At 43.0% G+C, this 17909-nt stretch overlaps 1 protein-coding gene across 1 annotated transcript in view; it reads left to right on the plus strand.

Moving 5' to 3' along the window:
* Positions 1–14028, plus strand: part of VSTM5 (V-set and transmembrane domain containing 5) — a 35125-nt gene extending 21097 nt beyond the window's left edge. The window contains exons 2-4 of the mRNA XM_032295760.1: positions 11579–11905; positions 12017–12157; positions 12288–14028. Coding sequence (XP_032151651.1) covers positions 11579–11905; positions 12017–12157; positions 12288–12331 — 512 coding nt within the window. The 3' untranslated portion in view covers positions 12332–14028. The remainder of the gene's footprint in view (positions 1–11578; positions 11906–12016; positions 12158–12287) is intronic.
* The last annotated feature ends 3881 nt before the right edge of the window (positions 14029–17909 follow it).

Genomic DNA, 17909 nt, shown 5'->3' on the forward strand with positions numbered 1-17909 from the left:
TTTTTGAGACGGAGTTTCGCTCTTGTTACCCAGGCTGGAGTGCAATGGCTAATTATATGTGATAGATTGACAGTTAGGTATTGTTCCTAATACCTAGTTAAATGTCCAGTTAGTCTAATTAAAAGGAGATTTTTCTCAAATCTTAACAAATTCAAGAAGATTTAAATCATGTCAAGTGTCTTTCCTGACCACAATAATATGAAACTAGAAATCAACAGTAGGAATAAAATTGGAAAATTCTCAAATTTATAGAAATTAAACAACACACTCCTAAATGACCAATGTGTCAAAGACAAAAATGAAAAAAATCTTGAAACAAATAAAAATGGAAATATAACATACCATAATTTATAGGCTACAGCAAGAACAATTTTAGGTGGAAAGTTTATAGCTATAAATGCTGACGTTAAGAAAAAAGATGTCAAATAATCACTTCAAGGAAGTATTAGAAAACTAATAGAAAAAGAAGAGCAGAAGAAAAGAAATAATAAAAATCAGTTCAGAAAACTAAAGATTTGTCAATTTTATCTATTTAAAATTTTTATTTATTTTTAATTTTTTTAAGAGACAGGTTCTGGCTCTGTTGCCCAGGCTGGAGTGCAATGGCATGATCATAGCTCACGGAAGCCTCGAACTCCTGAGCTCAGGTAATCCACCTATTTCAACCCTCCAAGTAGCCAGAGCCACAGGTGTGCACTACCACACCCTGCTAATTTTTTGCTTTTTGTAGACATGGAGTTTCACTAAATTATACCCAGGCTGGTCTTGAACTCCTGGCCTCAGATGATCCTCTCCCACTCTGGCCTCTCGAAGTGCTGGGATTACAGACGTGAGCCACTGAGCCTGACCCTTATTTCTTTTTAAAAAAATCAACTCTTAGTTTTGTTCATCTTTTCTATTATTTTTCTAGTCTCTATTTCACTTTTATTTCTGACTTTGACCAGCTGGTCAAGGCTGCAGTGAGCCAAGATTGCACCATGCACTCCAGCCTGGGTGGGGTGACAAAGTGAGACCATGTCTAAAAAAAAAAAAAAGGAGGGCGGGCACAGTGGCTCACGCCTGTAATCCCAGCACTTTGGGAGGCCGAGGCAGGTGGATCATGAAGTCAAGAGATCGAGACCATCCTGGCCAACATGGTGAAACCCCGTCTCTACAAAAAATACAAAAATTAGCCAGGCATCATGGCACACACCTGTGGTCCCAGCTACTCGGGAGGCTGAGGTGGAAGAATCGCTTGAACCCAGGAGGCAGAGGTTGCAGTGAGCTGAAACTGCTCCACTGCACTCCAGCCTGGTGACAGAGCAAGACTCCGTCTCAAAAATGAAAAGAAATAAAAAGAAAACTGTCCCATTTATAATATAATCAAAAATAATAAAATATTTGGAAATAAATTTAACAAAGAAGGCAAGAGATCTATAAGCTGAAAACCATAAGACAATGACGAAGGAAAGTGAAGACACAAATAAATGGAAAGATACCCTATGTTCATGGATAGGAAGAATTAATATTGTTAAAATGTCCTTATTACCCAAAGTGATCTGCAGAGTCAATGCAATCTGTATTAATATTTCAATGGCATTCTTCACAGAAATCAAAAAAGCAGGCCAGACACAATGGTTCATGCTTGTAATCCTAGCACTTTGGAAGGCTGAAACAGATGGATCGCTTGAGCCCAGGAGTTTGAGACCAGCCTGCACAACAACATGGTGAAAACCAGTATCTACAAAAAATACAAAAGTTACCCAGGTGTGGTGGCACACACCTATAATCCCCGCTACTTAGAAGGCTGAGGTGGGAGGATCACCTTAACCCCAAGGGGGTCGAGGCTCCAGGGAGCTGTGATTGCACCACTGCACTCCAGCCTACATGACAGAGGGAGACCCTGTCTCAAAAAAAAAAAAAAAATCCGGTTTATATAGAATCACAAAAGATCCTGAATATCCGAAGCAATCTTGAGAAAGAACAAAGCTGAAGGCATCATGCCTCCTGATTTCAAAGTAAATTTCAAAGCTATAGTAAATTGAAATGGTATAACACTGGTATAAAAACAGGCACATAGATAAATGGAACAAAATAGAGAGCTCAGAAACAAATGCACTTATAGGAGGTCAACTAATATTTGACAAAAGTGCCAAGAATACACAATGAAGAAAAGATAGTCTCTTCATAAAGGGTGTTGGCAAAACTGAATATCCACATGCAAAAGAGTGAAATTGGACCCTTATCTTACATCATTCACAAAAATTAACTTGAAATGGATTAAACACTTAAGTGTAAAACCTGAAACATAAAACTCCTAGAAGAAAAAATAGGGAAAAACTCCTTGATATTGGTTTTCTCAATGACTTTTTGGATGACACCCTAAACACAAGCAACAAAACCAAAAATGAGTAAGTGGGTCAACATCAAACTAAAAACCTGTACAGCAAAGGAAACAATCAACAAAATGAAAATGCAGTCTATAGAATTTCAGGAAAATAACTGCAAACCTGGAAAGGAGTTAATGTCCAAAATATACATGGAAGTCATACAACTCAATAGCAAAAAACAAACAACAAGAAAGAAACGAATGACTTAAAAACGGGCACAAGGATCTGAACAGTCATTTCTCCAAAGAAAACAATACAGACGGCCAAGAGGTACATAAATAGGTGCTGAAATAATCAGGGAAGTGCAAATCAAAACCACAAGGAGATATCACCTCACTCCTGTTAAGCTGGCTATTATCAAAGAGACAAAATGACAAATGTTCGTCAAGCTATGGAGAAAGGGAGACTTTGCACACTGTTGGTGGGAATGAAAATTGATGCAGCTATTATGAAAAGAAATATGGAGATTTCTAAAAAAAAAAAAAACAGAAGTACCACTGGGCATGGTGACTCATGCCTGTAATCCCAGCACTTTCAGAGACCAAGGCAAGTGGATCACCTGAGGTCAGGAGTTCAAGACCAGACTGAACAACATGGTAAAACCCTGTCTCTACTAAAAAGATAAATATTATCCGATTGTGGTGGTGGGCACCTGTCATCCCAGCTACTTGGGAGGCTGAGGCAGGAGAATCACTTGAACCTGGGAGGTGGAGGTTGCAGTGAGCCAAGATCTTGCCACTGCACTCCAGCCTGGGTGACAGAGTGCAACTCTGTCTCAAAAAAAAAAAGTGGTGGCATACGATCCACCAATCCTACTGGGTATATATCAAAAACAATTGAAACCAGTGTATCAAGGAGATATCTGCATCCTCTTGTTTACTGTACCGTATTCACAATAGTAAAGACATGGAAACTACCTGTGTCCATCGACAGATGAATACATAAATACATATATGAATATTATTCAGTCATATGAATAAGGAAATCCTGCCATTTGTGACATGAATGAACCTGAAAGACATTATGCTAAGTTGCTAAATGAAATAAGCCAGACATAGGAAGACAAATACTGTAAGATCTCTTATATATGGAATCTAAAAAAACTGAACTCATAGAAATAGATTAGAATTGTTGTTGCCAGAGGCTGGGGCCAGTGGGGAAGAGGGAGATGTAGTTGAAAAAGTCTAAAGTTCGAGTTACATGATGAACAGATTCTGGGGACTGAATATTCAGGGTGAGTGGTGATGGATATGTTAATTAAATTAACTGTGATCATCATTACACAACATAGAGATATATCAAAACATCGGGCTGTATGCCTTGAATGTATACAATCTTTGTCAATTAAATTAAAAAAAATTTTTTTATTTTTGAGACGGAGTTTTGCTCTGTCGCCAGGCTGGAGCACAGTGGCGCAATCTTGGCTCACTGCAACCTCCACCTCCTGGGTTCAAGCAATTCTTCCGCCTCAGCCCCCGCAGTAGCTGGGACTATAGGCACGTGCCAAATGCTCAGCTAGCCAGGATGGTCTCAATCTCTTGACCTCATGATCCACCCGCGTTGGCCTTCCAAAGTGCTGGGATTACCGGCGAAAAAAATCTTTTTAAAGAAGCTTTTCTAGGCTGGACTCAGTGGCTCACTCTTGTAATCCCAGCACTTTGGGAGCTTGAAACCAGGAGTCCAAGACCAGTCCTAGCGACACGGCGATATCTCATCCCTACCAAAAAAAAAAAAAAAAAAAGGAAAAAGAGGTTTCTCTGGTCAAGAGAAAATACAAAAACCAGCAATAACCAGTCAGCCAGTTTCCAGCTGTATCAGCATCTTAGAAACTTGGAGTTGTTATTTTTATTTATTTTTCAGTTTGCCGAAGTTACTGAAATGCTCAAAGTGAAGTTCCATGAGGGTATGAAAAGGGCTGGTAGTCTTCCAGGAACACTAACCTGTTAACACGTTTAACAGAATGTACATGAAATGCACAGAGGTCATGATACAGATGTGTCATTAGTTCTAAATATAGTTCTCTAAATCTTACAGCAGTGATCACTATTTCATCTGCTCATATTTAAGGCCAGAGAAATCAGGAAACATAGATACATGATAGATAGATAAATAGACAGATAGACAGACAGAGACACAAAGTAGAGATACAGGCTAGGCATGGTGGCTCACGCCTGTAATCTCAATATTTTGGGAGGTCAAGGCAGGCAGATCACTTGAGGCCAAGAGTTCAAGACCAGCCTGGTCAACATGACAAACCCCATCTCTACTAAAAATATTAATACAAAAAAAATTTAGCCTGGCATGGTGGCACACGCCTGTAATCCCAGCTACTCAGGTAGCTGAGACACAAGAATAGCTTGAATCCAGGAGGCTGAGGTTACAGTGAGCTGAGATCATGCCACTCCACTCCAGCCTGGGCAACAGACCAAGACTGTCTCAAAAACAAAATAAAACAAAAAACAAAGTAGAGATCCATGGCTGGAATCAGAGCTGTGCTGAAATTCCTCCTCTTCCATTTACTGGCTATGTGGGCATGTTGGTGCACCTATGTAAAAAATAGAAGAGACGGCCGGCACTGTGGCTCACACCTGTAATCCCAGCCCTTTGGGAGGCCAAGGCAGGTGGATCATGAGGCCATGAGTTTGAGATTGGCCTGGCCAACATAGTGAAACCTTACCTCTAGTAAAAATACAAAAAGCCGGGTGTGGTGGCGGGCACCTGTAATCCCAGTTACTCAGGAGGCTGAGGCAGGAGAATCACTTGAACCTGGGAAGCAGAGGTTGCAGTGAGCCAAGATCCAGCCATTGCACTTCAGTTCGGGCAACAGCGAGACTGTCTAAAAAAATAAAAAATACAAATAAAATAAAAGAGATAATAATTGTAAAGTAGATAACATAGTAACCGGCACAGAAAGTCCTAAATGTAGTTCTCTTCCCTATATGCATGCTAGGTTTCAGAGGTACCTAATTTTTCAAACCACCCAAGCATCATCATTCCCATTAGGAAAAGGCTCATGTTTCTTGTTGCCGTAAATATTTGGTCATTCACTTATTCATTTACTCAGCAAACGTTTACTGACTAACCGCCATGTGCCAGGCATTGTACTAGGTACAGGGGACATGGACAAAGGAAACACAATTCCTGCCCTCTAAGGGCTGGCCTGGAATTTGACCTGTTTTCTTCTTTATTCTAGTCGTCTTAAACTCTGCACTTTGTTCTATGTTAAAGAATAACTATATCACACACTGAGTGCTTGAGTGAGACGGACTGATCCAGAGTCATGAAAACAGTCCATATCAGAAGGGTATACTGGGAGAGAACCTCTGCAGTCCACCTTGCTACAAAGGTGTCAGATTTCAGGTTGAAATAAAAGGGAGCTTTCTAAATTGAGCTTCTTCAAAATGGAAAAAGGTTGCTCTGTGTTTAGAGAGCTCTCTATCACTTTAAGGAAGAGTTCAAGCAGAGACTGAATGGTGAGCTCTTTGAATTCCTACACGGGATGGGAGGTTGACCAGTAAGTTGCCCTCTGCCCTAAAGAGTCTGTGATTCTTTTATCAAGCCCCTATGTGTGCACAATGCCAGACCAGGATTCTTTGTCTTGGGCTTCTGTCCCCAAAGGTGCCCCTTGAATGGAACTAGTAGCTACCCCATGTAATACGAAAATATAAGCATAGGATGCAAAAACACCACCTTTTCAAACTGATCTTCTCACCAATCGTCCCCAGTGCTGTAATTTCCCATTTCTCATTCTTTGGCTTTAAGACATGAGGACCCTTTTAAAAATGTAATCGGTTCAAAGAAACGTTTAAAACCCAGTAAGGACATTTTCTTTTTCTTTCTTTTCTTTCTTTTCTTTTCTTTTCTCTTTTCTTTTCTTTTCTTTTTTTTCTTTTCTTTTCTTTTCTTTTTTTCTTTTCTTTCTTTTCTTTTCTTTCTTTCTTTCTCTTTCTTTCTTTCCTTTCTTTCTTTCTTCTTTCTTTCTTTCCTTTCTTTCTTTCTTTCTTTTTTTCTTTTTCTTTCTTTCCTTTCTTTCTTTCTTTCCTTTCTTCTCTCTTTCTTTCTTTCTTTTTTCTTTTTCTTTCTTTCTTTCTTCTTCCTTCCTTCCTTCCTTCTTTCTTTCCTTTCTTTCTTTCTTTCTTTCTTTCCTTCCTTCTTTCTTTCTTTCCTTTTCTTTTCTTTTCCTTCCTTTCTTTCTTTCTTTTCTTTCTTTTTTTTTTTTTTTTTTTTTTTTTTGAGACAGGGTCTCTCACTCTGCCACTCAGGCTGGAATGCAGTGGTGCAACCACAGCTCACTAGAGCCTGGATCTCCTGGGCTCAAGTAACCCTCCCACCTCAACCTCCAGAGTAGCTGGGATGATGGATGACAGGTGCATGCCACCATGGCTGGCGAAATTTTCTTATTTTTTAATAGAGACAAGGTCTCACTATGTTGCCAGTCTGGTCTTGAACTGGCCACAAGTGATCCTCCCACCTTGGCCTCCCAAAGTGCTGGGATTACAGCACTTTATGAGCCACCTTGCGCAGACAACTGAGGACATTTCAAATACACACAAATGACCCGAAGAGGCTCCCATTGTCCAAATCTAGGATAACTCAGCAGAAAAAATTATCATGATTATAATGGAGTATTTCATGTTAAAAAGAATCCACTAGTCTATAGAGACACTAAGAAAAAAAGAAGAGGAGGCTGAGCGCAGTGACTAATACCTGTAATTGCGCTCCAGTCTAAGCAACAGAGCAAGATTCCGTCTCAAAAAAAAAGAAGGGGAGAGATGCCCAGAGAAAGAGCTTTTCTTCACAGAGGAATGCCAGCCAATAAATTCTGGAGAAATGATAGCATTGAAAATTATTTTGAAGCTATCTATGAAATAACATAAGTGAAGCTCATTAGTGGATGCTAAGATCTGTGTGTGCACAGCTGTTAGATGACAGGTTAATCACATAGTGTCACAGATGGCTTATCAATGACAAAGGAAAAGAGGCCGTTGCCAATGAGAGACCTGTCAGACATCATTCCAGTGATCAAACTTAGCTTTCCGAGCAATGGGGCAAACCCACAATATTTGTCTTCTGGAGTGATGCAATATTAAAATATCACCTTTGCAGTATTTTTACCTTTCTTCTGAACAAATCGGACTGTGGTGCATTCTCCAAGACAACTGACCTGAACTCTATAAAATGTTAACGTCATGAAATCCAAAAAAGAAGTGGAAAAATTTTACTAAACTGAAGGAGATTAATAATGATAACCAAATGCAGTGGGCAATTCTTGATTAGATCATGAATTAAAATTGAAAAGCAGTTAGAAAAGTAATTTTGTGAAAAATTAGAGAAATTTGAATATATACTATATATCAGAAAATATTTGCATCTCAATGTTATATTTCTTGGGTAGATAATGTGGTCATGTAGGAGAATGGCTTGTTCTTAGGTGAAGTATCAAGATGTCTGCAACATCTTGCAGCAAAAATACAAAGATGGTTCAGTAAAATTTAAAAAAAATTTTTTTTTTTTTTTTTTTTGGAGATGGAGTCTCACTCTGTTGCCTGGGCTAGAGTGCAGTGGCACAATCTCAGCTCGCTGCAATCTCTACCTCCTAGGTTCAAGCAGTTCTCCTGCCTCAGCCTCCTGAGTAGCTGGCATTACAGGCACGTGCCACCATGCTCAGCTAACTTTTTTTTGTATTTTTAGTATAGACAGGGTTTCACCATGTTGGCCAGCCTGGTCTCGAACTCCTGACCTTGTGATTCACCTGTCTTAGACTGCCAAAGTGCTAGGATTACAGGCATGAGCCACCACACACGGCCGAAAGAAAAAATTTTTAAGCCAAGAGTGGTGGCCAAAGCCTGTAATCTCAGCTTCTCAGGAGGCTGAGGCAGGAAGGTTGCTTGAGGCTGGGAGTTGGAGACCAGCCAGGTAACATAGTAAGATCCCCATCTCAAAGAAGAAAAGAAAAGAAAAAAAGAAGAGAGAGGAGAGTGGAAGGAGGGGAGAGGAGGAAAGGAGAGGGGAGAGAAAGGGAGGGGAGGGGAGGGATAGAGAGGGGAAAGGGAGGGAAGTGGAGGGAAGGGGGGGAAGGGAGGTGAAGGAAGAGGAGGAGAGAGGAGAGAAGGGAAGGAAGGAGAAGGAAGAAAGGAAAAAATTTTTTTTAGTTTAAAGAAGGTTTTTATTTTCTGAGACAGGATCTCACTCTCAGGCTCAAGTGCAATGTCATGATCACAGCTTACTGCAGATTCAACCTCCTGGGATCAAGTGATCCTCCCATCTCAGCCTCCCAAGTAGTTGGGACTACAGGCATGTGCCACAATACCTAGCTCACTCTGGGACTCAAGAAATTCTCCTACCTCCCAAAGTGCTGGGATTACAGGAGTGAGCCACTGCACCCAGCCTAAAAATATTTTGCTAAATAAGTACTTGTGTGTGGAGGGTGGGGGAGAGAGAGAAAGAAAGCAAATGTGGGAAGTCATTAAGAATGGTGAATGTAGGAAAAGGTATATAGATGTTAATTGTACTTGACTTTTAATTTTTCTTTAACATTTTTAAAAATACAAAGTTTACAGAGAAAAAAATTATGTTTCTTAGCAGCTATAACTCTTGAAAACCATTATGACTTCTCAACTTTTCTTTTACTAGATTATCTTGTCACCTAGCCAGGCCTTAGAAAAGAAACACAAATGGGATGGGAAAGGACAGTGAAAAATTCCTGGAAAAGTGACTGGTGTGGCCACCTGGAGCCACCCAACAGGGAACCCAGGGAAACTGGGCATCCAAAGAATGAAAGAGCTAAACCAGAAGTTTAGGTGGAAATCAAGGGATGGGCTTCAAGCTCATATCCTACCGTATTTGCTATCTAGTCTCCAACCAGCCCTGACCTCCCCTTTCAGTGTGCATGGGCATTTGTCACATCCTGTGCCCTTCACTGGCAGCCACTGACCTTTGACTTGAGCAAATAGGTTAAACGTCTGCGCTTTGGAATCAGCAGCCCTTGTGTGAATCTCATTCCTGCAGAGTGAACCTGGACAAGCCTTTCATATCTGTTGAGCCTGAGGTTTCTTATTTGTAAATCCTTGACAGAATAACCATGGGTTGTGTGAGGCTTTCATGAGATGATTAAGATAAAGCAGGTAGCACCAGGCCTGGTGCATGGGAGCTACTCAGCACATGTACAACAACATATATATATAATCTCAGTGAATGTCACTATTATTCATCCATGTACTCAGCAGAAATCACTGCAGGAAGAAAGGCCTGGAGATCACTGTAGAGCAGTCTGATTTAGGATACACATCCCTGTGTGATGCCGCTTTGCTTCACCTACCTCCACATCCAGTTGGTCTGCATGTTCTGTCCTCTCTACTTCCAAATGTGTATCCTAAATCAGACTGCTTGACGTTAATCACCAAGGCAGCCAGATCGTCTCTTGTCTAACCTCCTGCGGCAGCCACCTGACTGCTCCTCTTGCTTCCACTCTTGCCTCTGTCTTAGTCTTGTTTTGTACTGCTACAACAGAATACTTGACACTGGGTAACCTAAAGGAACAGAAGTCTATTTGGCTCATGGTTCTGGAGGTTGGGAAGTGCAAGATCAAGGGCCAGCAGCTGGCAAAGGCCTTCCTGCTGCAACATCCCATGGCAGAAGGTGGAAGGGCAAGAGCATGTTTGAGAGAGAGAGGGAAGGGGGCTGAACTCATCCTTTTATCAAGAACGCACTCCCATGATAATTGTATTAATCCATTCAGGAGGACAGTGCCTTCATGACCTAATCACCTATTTTTTTTTTTTTGACATGGAGTCTCACTGTCACCCACACTGGAGTGCAGTGGTGTGATCTGGGCTCACTACAAACTCCACCTCCTGGGTTCAAGTGATTCTCCTGCCTCAGCCTCCCAAGTAGCTGGGATTACAGGTGCCCAACACCACACCCAGCTAATTTTTGTATTTTAGTGGAGACAGAGTTTCACCATGTTGGCCAGGCTGGTCTCAAACTCCTGACCTCAACTGATCCACCCACCTCAGCCTCCCAAAGTGCTGGGATTGCAGGCATGAGCCACAGTACCTGGTCCAATCACCTCTTAAAGGTCCCCACTCTCAACAGTGTTTGTTACATTGGGGATTAAATTTCCAACACATGGGGAGGTTCTCTGAGCCTACTCTAGCTTGGGAAGCTGCCTGATAAAAATAAACAAATAAATGGCCAGCACGGTTGCTCATGCCTGTAATCCCAGCACTTTGGGAGGCTGAGGTGGGTGGATCACTTGAGGCCAGGAGGTCATGACCAGCCTGACCAACACAGTAAAATCTCGGCTCTACTAAAAATACAAAAATTAGCCAGGTGTGGTGGCATACACCTGTAATCCCAGTTATTCGGGAGGCTGAGACAGGAGAATCACTTGAACCCGGGAGGAGGAGGTTGCAATAAGCCGAGATCGCACCATTGCACTCCAGCCTAGGTGACGGAGTGAGACTCCATCTCAAAAAAAAAGTAATAATACATACCTACATAAATAAATTAGTTTCCAACACATAAATTTTGGGAGGCATATTTAAACCATAGCACCTCCCTTACTCCAGCAGACATTGTCAGATTAATGGGGAACATCACCCCCCTGTCTAAGCCCTCCCATGGCTTCCCATCCCCCTTCAGTACCTGTCATCATGACTTGGCTCCCAGCCGGCTCTCCAACCTCATCTCCTAACCTCCATTGTTCTCTGCCATCCAGCACGCTAGCTGCTGTTCTGTTCCTCAAACACCTCCATGCTCATTCTTCCCACACAGGCTTTGCATTTGTTTCCTTTGCCTGAAATGCTGTCCCCCTGTGTCTTCGCAGACATCCTTCTCCTCCCCATCCTCATCTTTTAGATCACAGTTCAGACGTCATTTCCTCTGCGAGGTCTTCTCTGGCCATCCTTTCTGATGTTGTGTAACACTTCCGATCCCACCAGTCACTTTTATTATCTTTAAAGCACTTGCCATTACCTAAAATTATCTTATTTGCTTATTTATTCCTTGTATTTCTCCTTTATAAAATGCAAGCTCTAGGGAGCCTTGTGTCTTGTTCAGCATTATCACTTCAGCACCAGAACCTAGAACAGTGCCTGTCAGATAACAGGCATGCAATAAATATCTGTGAAATAGATTAACAACTTATGAAGTTATCTTCAGTGTAAAGCCATGTATATGTGCCCAACATCTAGCATATTATCCTGCAGGTCAGGGCGTGTCCCTGTACATTCCACAGGCCACCATCAATGCCACCGTCGAAGAAGACATCCTGCTCTCAGTTGAGTACTCCTGTCATGGGGTGCCCACCATCGAATGGACGTATTCGTCCAACTGGGGAATGCAGAAGATCGTGGAGTGGAAACCAGGGACTCAGGCCAACATCTCCCAAAGCCACAAGGACAGAGTCTGCACCTTTGACAACGGCTCCATCCAGCTCTTCAGTGTGGGAGTGAGGGATTCTGGCTACTATGTCATCACTGTGACGGAGCGCTTGGGGAGCAGCCAGTTAGGCACCATCGTGCTGCACGTCTCTGGTAAGACATCCCCAGGGCCCAGGTACCCCTCCAAACTGTGAGTGTATGGGAGGCCGATTTCACGATATTAAGAAACGTTGTCTTCTGCTTCCCCTCACCCCCGCTCCGTAGAGATCCTCTATGAAGACCTGCACTTTGTCGCTGTCTTCCTTGCTTTTCTCATTGCTGTGGCCGCAGTATTAATCAGCCTCATGTGGGTTTGTAATAAGTGTGCGTATAAATTTCAGAGGAAGAGAAGACACAAACTCAAAGGTAACTCCCTGAGTCTTGTGATAATCTGTGCGTGGTTTTGAGGCCAGAGGTGGCATGTTTTATCTTGTTCTCACCAAGAAAGCACTTTGTGGCTTCATTTCCAACTCACTGATTTGTCTTTGCTTTACAGAAAGCGCAACTGAGGAGATTGAACTGCAAGACGTTGAGTGTTAGTTAGCCAAGGTTGGACCCAACTGCATTCCTACCTCAAAAGGAAACCATTCTCCAACAAAAAGAGCAAGCACAGCTCTATACCCATTGTGTGTGGTCCTGTTGCAGCCCGTCCTGACAGGACAGCAGGAAGTTAACATTGACTGCATGGAGTTGAGGACTGTGGATGGGACAATGCCAGTTTTAGGATTCATGCTAAAGTCAAGGAGAAGACTGAAGCTTTGAACCAGGGGCTTTGCTTTGCTTGGCTGCAGCATCAAGGCGATGCTTACCCATAACCAATGGCAGAGTACAGGTATTGGCTACTTCCTCACAACACTCACTCTGGCAGACAGGATGGCCTGTTGTCAGAGTCCCTGTATCAGAGGCCAGAGCATCTTCAGATGGATGTGCAGCCGGCATTAGAACATGCTCTCTGTGCTCCTGTCTGCTCTGCAACGACTGTGCCCACCAGGCCCCCATCTGGTATCCTACAAGCACTACTGTGGGAGCTATTGTGAGAAAACCTGAGACTTTTAGACCATCTGCTGCCTCAGAGCAGAGGTGGAGACGGGGTGGGGATTGGTGCTGTTGTGCTGCAGTGAGTTGCTTGGAGGTAAGGCCCTATGGCTGGGAGCTTTACGGGAGAGGAGTTCAACACCCTCCTCAGAAGCCAGCTTTGGAATACAAGGAATGGAGAGAAAACTCTTTCTCTTCCTCCCTCATTCCAACGTTAATTGGATTTTCCCTCCTATGGCTCAAACTTAGGCCACTGTGAGTAAAACAAGAGCTCATCTCTGCTATGGGCAGCACCTGGCCTCCTGACGAGCTAGATGCCACCCGCGTGGCTTGAGGAACGCTGTGCAACGCTGAGCTTGCACAGTGGGTGATGCAGCTGGAAAATCAGTCATTTCGGGTTTTGGATCTGTCCACCTCAGTCACTAACACTTCACATCCCAAGTCAGGCCCTTGCCTTCTCCTACCTGGGCTGAGGAATGCTTGGCCCTCACCTACCTCATAGGTATTAAGAGAAGCCCACTGTATGCACAGAGTTCTCTGAGCAACTTATGAAAAGCATGAGGATTCTTCAAGGATCTGGAAAGCCATACTGGAAAATGCTATTCTATCTGAGTATTAGAAGTTGATAAAATCCCCTGAGCTCTTGGGGCTCCAGGTGAGACTGGGGACTGGAGACCACCACTAGCCTTGGCCATTATTCTTTCAGGTTGTTGGTCACCATGTTCACCTGTAAGTTTCTCCATCCCAACTTCCATTTGACAAGCTCTAAGAGCAGGCATGGATTTATTTTCCATTATTTTATCTCTCCAATATTCATAGCTACGGACCAAGTGTACCACCTGATGATGATGATGTGTTCCCAGTCCTCAGCTGCAAATTCACCCATGCAAAGATGAAGAAGTGCTAGAACACTCCTTTCTCTTCTCCCTCCTTTCAGGTCTCCAATGTCCATATCTTCTCTATTTCCTGTGTGGCAGAGAAGGAGTTGCTTGGATAAGTGACAGCCCTTTCCCTCAATATTGAATCTAGAGTTATGGGAAGGATCTCTCGAAATATTCAGACAGGAATTGTCAGTATCTAAAGAAGGGCTCCCAAGGCACTGCTTAATTCAAAAGGCGAGAGCAGTTGGTCTGTACAACTGATGTGTAGCTCTAGCACCTGAAGGGTATAAGATACCCTCAAGGCCCCTCCTGTAGCCACACGCACAAACTCACACACTGTGCCCTTTCCTCACACAGCAGTTGGAGGAACCAGGACAGTTTCCAGTGCTGTGAAGCAATGAGGTGAGGAGTACCCAAGGGTCTCAAAGATAATCTGCTGATCTCCCCATCTTTCACACAGAAAGGCCGCCAGCAGGAAAGCAGCTGGAGTTGGGTAGTTGCTGGGGCTAGCATGTCCTCTTCCACACTACCTGCCTTTCAGAACTCTGCCTTTCCGCTTGTCCGAAGTCAGGGCTGGCAATCTTCATAATCAAAGGAAAAGAATACCCACTGAGAGGCTTCCATGGCAGATGTCAATTAAATTCCCCCCAAATCTTCTGACAGTTTATTCACATCAGTGTAGTGTGGGAAGTTACAATTTTTTTTAAAAGCCTCTTTCCTTGCTTTCCATTTCTTTGAAAAAAGGGCTTCTTTTGCATTTTTAAAGCTCTGTCATCCTGAACATTCCTGTGGAAAGTTTTAAAATTCAGAGCCTCTGCCGGGTGTGGTAGCTCACACCTGTCATCCCAGCACTTTGGGAGGCTGAGGAGGGCAGATCACAAGGTCAGGAGATCGAGACCAGACTGATCAACATGGTGAAACCCCTGTCTCTACTAAAAATACAAAAATTAGCTGGGTGTGGGGCATGGTGGCGCATGCCTGTAATCCCAGCTACTCAGGAGGCTGAGGCAGGAGAATCCTTTGAACCCGGGAGGCAGAGGTTATGGTGAGCCGAGATTGCGCCACTGCACTCCAGCCTGGGTGACAGAGCAAGACTCTGTCTCAAATAATAATAATCCAGAGCCTGAGGTTTTTATTTTTCAAAAAATAAAAATCATAGAGATTAGCCAGTGTAAATGTTAAGCTATAAATTATGTTTCAGCTGTGGAAAAAAAAAGTATTTTAAAGAATGACCTGTAATCCCAACACTTTGGGAGGCCGAGGAGGGTGGATCATGAGGTCAAGAGATCGAGACCATCCTGGTCAACATGGTGAAAACCCGTCTCTACTAAAACTACAAAAAATTAGCTGGGCATGGTGGCGCGTGCTTGTAATCCCAGCTACTCAGGAGGCTGATGCAGGAGAATTGCCTGAACCTAGGAGGCGGAGGTTGCGGTGAGCCGAGATCGTGCCATTGCACTCCAGCCTGGGTAACGAGTGAAACTCTGTCTCAAAAAAAAAAAAAAAAAAAAACAATGAATGAAATAAAACTTGAAAATAAAGCCCTGGTCCTTTGTGTGTGCACCCAATCCTGCTGAGAACTCAGAGGCTCTGGATGCTATCTCCAGTCAGGGTGAGCATAAACAAAACCCTCAATCGCCAGCAGCCGGGTCTGGCACATATTTTAAGTAACAATGCAACCAAGTACACTGGTTCTAACAGTAAACATTACTTAGCAATTCAGAAAACCTACACCTTATCAGCACCACCATTCCCAATTGTTGCCAGAAGACCAATTTGAAATTTATGCTTCCAGCATATTAACTGTAATTCAATAACATTCTTCCTGCTTCTGGAATGGGCTGAAAGTAGGATTTGACAACTGTACCACTCATTCAGCAGTGGATAAGACACTCTACAGAACACACATGCTTTCTCAACAGACTGTCCTTTCAAAGATTACGATCCTAGAATCCCAAAGGGTATTTATTGTACTTTCTCATTTCACGGTAGGCAGGGAGAGCTCAAGTCCTCTGAAGCCCACATAAGATGGTAAATACCTGAGAGGGCTTCAGGTTTACTCTGATTTGAAGCAATACCTCACAAAGGTGAGATGCAAAGGCAGTGAGAGAGAAGGTTATCAGGATATCTTTCCCCAGGCAAGAAGACAAAGCCAAACCCTACAATTCCAAAGAGCTGGGTGAGTGTAACAAGGATTGAGAAGAGATGGCAGAATAGAATGCTGGAGATGTAACCAGGACCAAGGAGCCGAATATGAGAGGGTGAAACCCCAGGATGTGATTCAGATGCTGCCTCCTCAATATCACAGGAGAGGATACTAGGGGAAGTGGAAACCCTCTCACCGGCATCAGCTTTTACATATCCAACATAGGCTTCTTCTGCCCAGTTTCCATTAAGCATGAGACACATCCATAGTTTACTAAAAGCAGAACAAATCCTCAAATCCTTGTGATCCCCAACTCAATTCCCACTAATGAACAGCATGAGTTGCCAGCTCTTGTGTCTCTCTGCACTCCTGAATCCACCCAACCTGGCTGTCAGCTTTTCCAGTTCTTGAGGACAACATGGTTGCTGAGGTCACTATTTCCACTACCCTTTAAAATTAAGTGGGTATTTTTGGTTTGACTTAATTACAGAGATGGTAAATTTTTCTTTAAAATTCAAATGGCATATTAAAGTAAAAGTTATCTTTGGCTAGAGTTAATTAACAAAAAACAAAGTAAAAGTTCTCTCTCCTTCCCTCAATCCAAAAGAAACAGTCAAATTTGGTGTGCATCGCTCTAGACTTGTTCACGCATATATGAGCATATCTGTGTGTATATATATGCCAAATACACATATTTAACTTATTTTCTTTTTAGTCAAATGAGATTCTATCATATATATTACCCTACAACTCGCCAGTGTTTCCTTAATGTGTCTTCAGCATTATTTCATGTCTACCTATTCCAAAACTTCATTCTTCTTGCCTGCAAAATGCAGTCCATAGTATGAATACACTATAATTTTTTTTTTTTTTGAGACGGAGTTTCGCTCTTGTTACCCAGGCTGGAGTGCAATGGCGCAATCTCGGCTCACCGCAACCTCCGCCTCCTGGGTTCAGGCAATTCTCCTGCCTCAGCCTCCTTAGTAGCTGGGATTACAGGCACGCGCCACCATGCCCAGCTAATGTTTCGTATTTTTAGTAGAGACGGGGTTTCACCATGTTGACCAGGATGGTCTCGATCTCTTGACCTCGTGATCCACCCACCTCCGCCTCCCAAAGTGCTGAGATTACAGGCTTGAGCCACCGCGCCTGGCCAGTTTTTTTTTTTTTTTAACAGAGTTTTACTCTTGTCATCCAGGTTGGAGTGCACTGACGCCATCTCAGCTCACTGCAAGCACTGCCACCCGGGTTCAAGCCAATTCTCCTGCCTCAGCCTCCCAAGAAGCTGGGATCACAGGTGTATGCCACCACACCCGGCTAATTTTTGTATTTTTAGTAGAGACAGGGTTTCACCATGTTGGCCAGGCTGGTCTCGAACTCCTTACCTCAGGTAATGCACCTGCCTCAACCTCCCAAAGTGTTGGAATTACAGGCATAAGCCACTGTGCTCGGATGGGTTTGTCTGAATACACTGTAATTGTTCATTGAAAAATTAATTTTTATTTCAAATGATATATACAAAAATCATCTTAGGCAAATTTTCTATTTTATCAGACTAGTCTCTTTAACCAAGATGGCTTCCTCCTGTTAAGTAATGCATTCAATTCTATCTCCTGTGAATCTCTTAGTCTTTTAGGGAATTCAGAGTCAATGTTCCACGATTTTGGTGAGTTTTACATAAAATTTATCCGAGTTGAGTATTGGTGGAAGAGAGAATATTGATAACATAGAATAAATCTAAAGTTCTAGTGTTAGATTTGGTCTTACAAAGTACACACTATCAAACCAAACTGGGGTCTCCTCACCTGGCACAGCAAGGCCAAGCACTGACGCTGGGATTGCACCAAGAGAAAGTGAGGCATTCGCTACTGTAGGGCATCGAGCAAGAACTCCAATTCCCCAGTGGCTTATAGGTAAGGTTTTTAAAGGTGGGGAGGCAAGGCCAGGTACAGTGGTTCCCACCTGTAATTCTTGCACTTTGGAAGGCCAAGGTGAGAGTATCCCTTGAGCTGGTTTGAGACCAGCCTGGCCAACATAGTGAGACCCTGACTCTACA

The sequence above is a fragment of the Sapajus apella genome, unplaced genomic scaffold, assembly GCF_009761245.1.
Source record: "Sapajus apella isolate SASKATOON/1434 unplaced genomic scaffold, GSC_monkey_1.0 scaffold34, whole genome shotgun sequence".
Classification (NCBI taxonomy): Eukaryota; Metazoa; Chordata; class Mammalia; order Primates; family Cebidae; genus Sapajus; species Sapajus apella.